At 37.6% G+C, this 1695-nt stretch overlaps 1 protein-coding gene across 1 annotated transcript; it reads left to right on the top strand.

Moving 5' to 3' along the window:
* Window positions 1-503: 503 nt before the first annotated feature.
* LOC140885376 (uncharacterized) lies at window positions 504-1241 on the top strand. Its single transcript, XM_073292338.1, has one exon. The coding sequence runs from the start codon at window positions 504-506 to the stop codon at window positions 1212-1214; it is 711 nt and encodes a 236-aa protein (XP_073148439.1). The 3' UTR covers window positions 1215-1241.
* The last annotated feature ends 454 nt before the right edge of the window (window positions 1242-1695 follow it).

Genomic DNA, 1695 nt, shown 5'->3' with positions numbered 1-1695 from the left:
CCATGTTGAGATTATGAACTTGGGTCTAACTCAAATTTAAAAGCTAGCTAGCTCAAGGGAGAGGATTTTTCAAATTCATTTATACAACTCCGAGAACTTCATCAAATCGATGTGAGACAACTAAAATACTTAAGTGACGTTGAAAAATGATGATGTCTCATAAAAAATCATAGACACCATATCAAACAATATTGCTACGTGCCGAATAACACAAAATTAGAAAAAATAAAAAATAAATAAAAACTATTGAGACTATAATGACAAAACATAAAAACATCGTCAAGAGTTACACCACATAAAAATGTGATTTCCCCTTTTCTTAACTCACAACAATGATAATTGGTTAAAAAGTTCAAGGGTATTTATTAGGCACTACACTATATATACACTACTTCCACCAAATTTAATTTATAAATTTAATCTAGTGATTTGAGAGAGAAAGAGAGATATATATATATACATACAAAGACATTCAAGAGTGAGAGAGTAGAAAGAAAAGACGAATGGCCAAACTTCTGAAGCTTCGAATCTGCAGAGCAGTGGCCGCCGCCATGCAATCCTGCCACTCCAAAGACCCGAATTCCACTACTCTCCCACAATCCCGCGCCATCCCTTTCCCCAGCTTTCACGTTCAAGAATTCAAATGGAAGGAGGAGGACAAATGGCATGTCGTTGACAACATCTGCCGGAAGACCAGTACCCCTCGCCGGGAACTTAAGACTCCGCCGCCGCCCTCCGATGTTGATATAAAAAACAAACGGCACGTGAAGAAGAAGACCAAGAAGAAGAAAGTCCCCAGCACCTCTTCGGCTGACAGCGGAAGAGATCATGAAGAGGAGGAAACACAAACCTTGGTCTCCACCGCTAAACAACACAGAAACAATATTATTCACAAAAAAAGAAGATCAGTCTCCTCCAAGCCACCTCCTGAGGCGGACGGAGAGATCCCGGCGAGATTGTCGATGCTGAAGAAGCTGATACCGTGCACTGTGGATGGGAAAGTGAAGGAGAGCTTCGCGGTGGTGAAGAAATCGGAGGACCCATACGAGGATTTCAAGAAGTCGATGATGGAAATGATTTTGGAGAAGCAATTGTTCGAAGAGAAGGATTTGGAGCAGCTCTTGCAGTGTTTCTTGTCCTTGAATTCCACGAATTTTCATGGGATCATACTTGAGGCTTTTTCTGAAATTTGGGACACCATTTTTACTCACTGATCATTAATTTCTCCTTTCTTGTTATCATTACTAGTAATAATTATATGTTTTCTTTATTTCAATTTCAATTAATAGTATATATTTTTTTCTTTTATAAGATAGAGTATCGTTTCAATTTTTTTCCTCGTAAAAAACCATGTATTAGAATTTAGAGGTGTTTTTTTTCCATGCACTTTTTAAAGTTTTGTTCTTTATATATCAAAGCATATATATATATATATATAGAGTTTTGATTCCACGCACCCTAGGGTGTGTGGGGTTCCACGTGCACCCGTGCCCAAAACAACTTCGATTGTCTTAAAATTTTTACGATAGGATCTTCTCGAAAATGTGAATCTATCGATATATCATATGATAAAAAGTTCAACCTCAGTGTTCGGAAATAGGAAGATGACCGGAAATTGCATATTTCACCTAATTTCCGGTCATCTTTCCATTTTCCACTACCGAGATTGAAATTTATATCATATGATATATCGTT

The sequence above is a fragment of the Henckelia pumila genome, chromosome 2, assembly GCF_033568475.1.
Source record: "Henckelia pumila isolate YLH828 chromosome 2, ASM3356847v2, whole genome shotgun sequence".
Taxonomy (NCBI): Eukaryota; Viridiplantae; Streptophyta; class Magnoliopsida; order Lamiales; family Gesneriaceae; genus Henckelia; species Henckelia pumila.
This window is presented reverse-complemented; position numbering and strand designations above follow the sequence as displayed.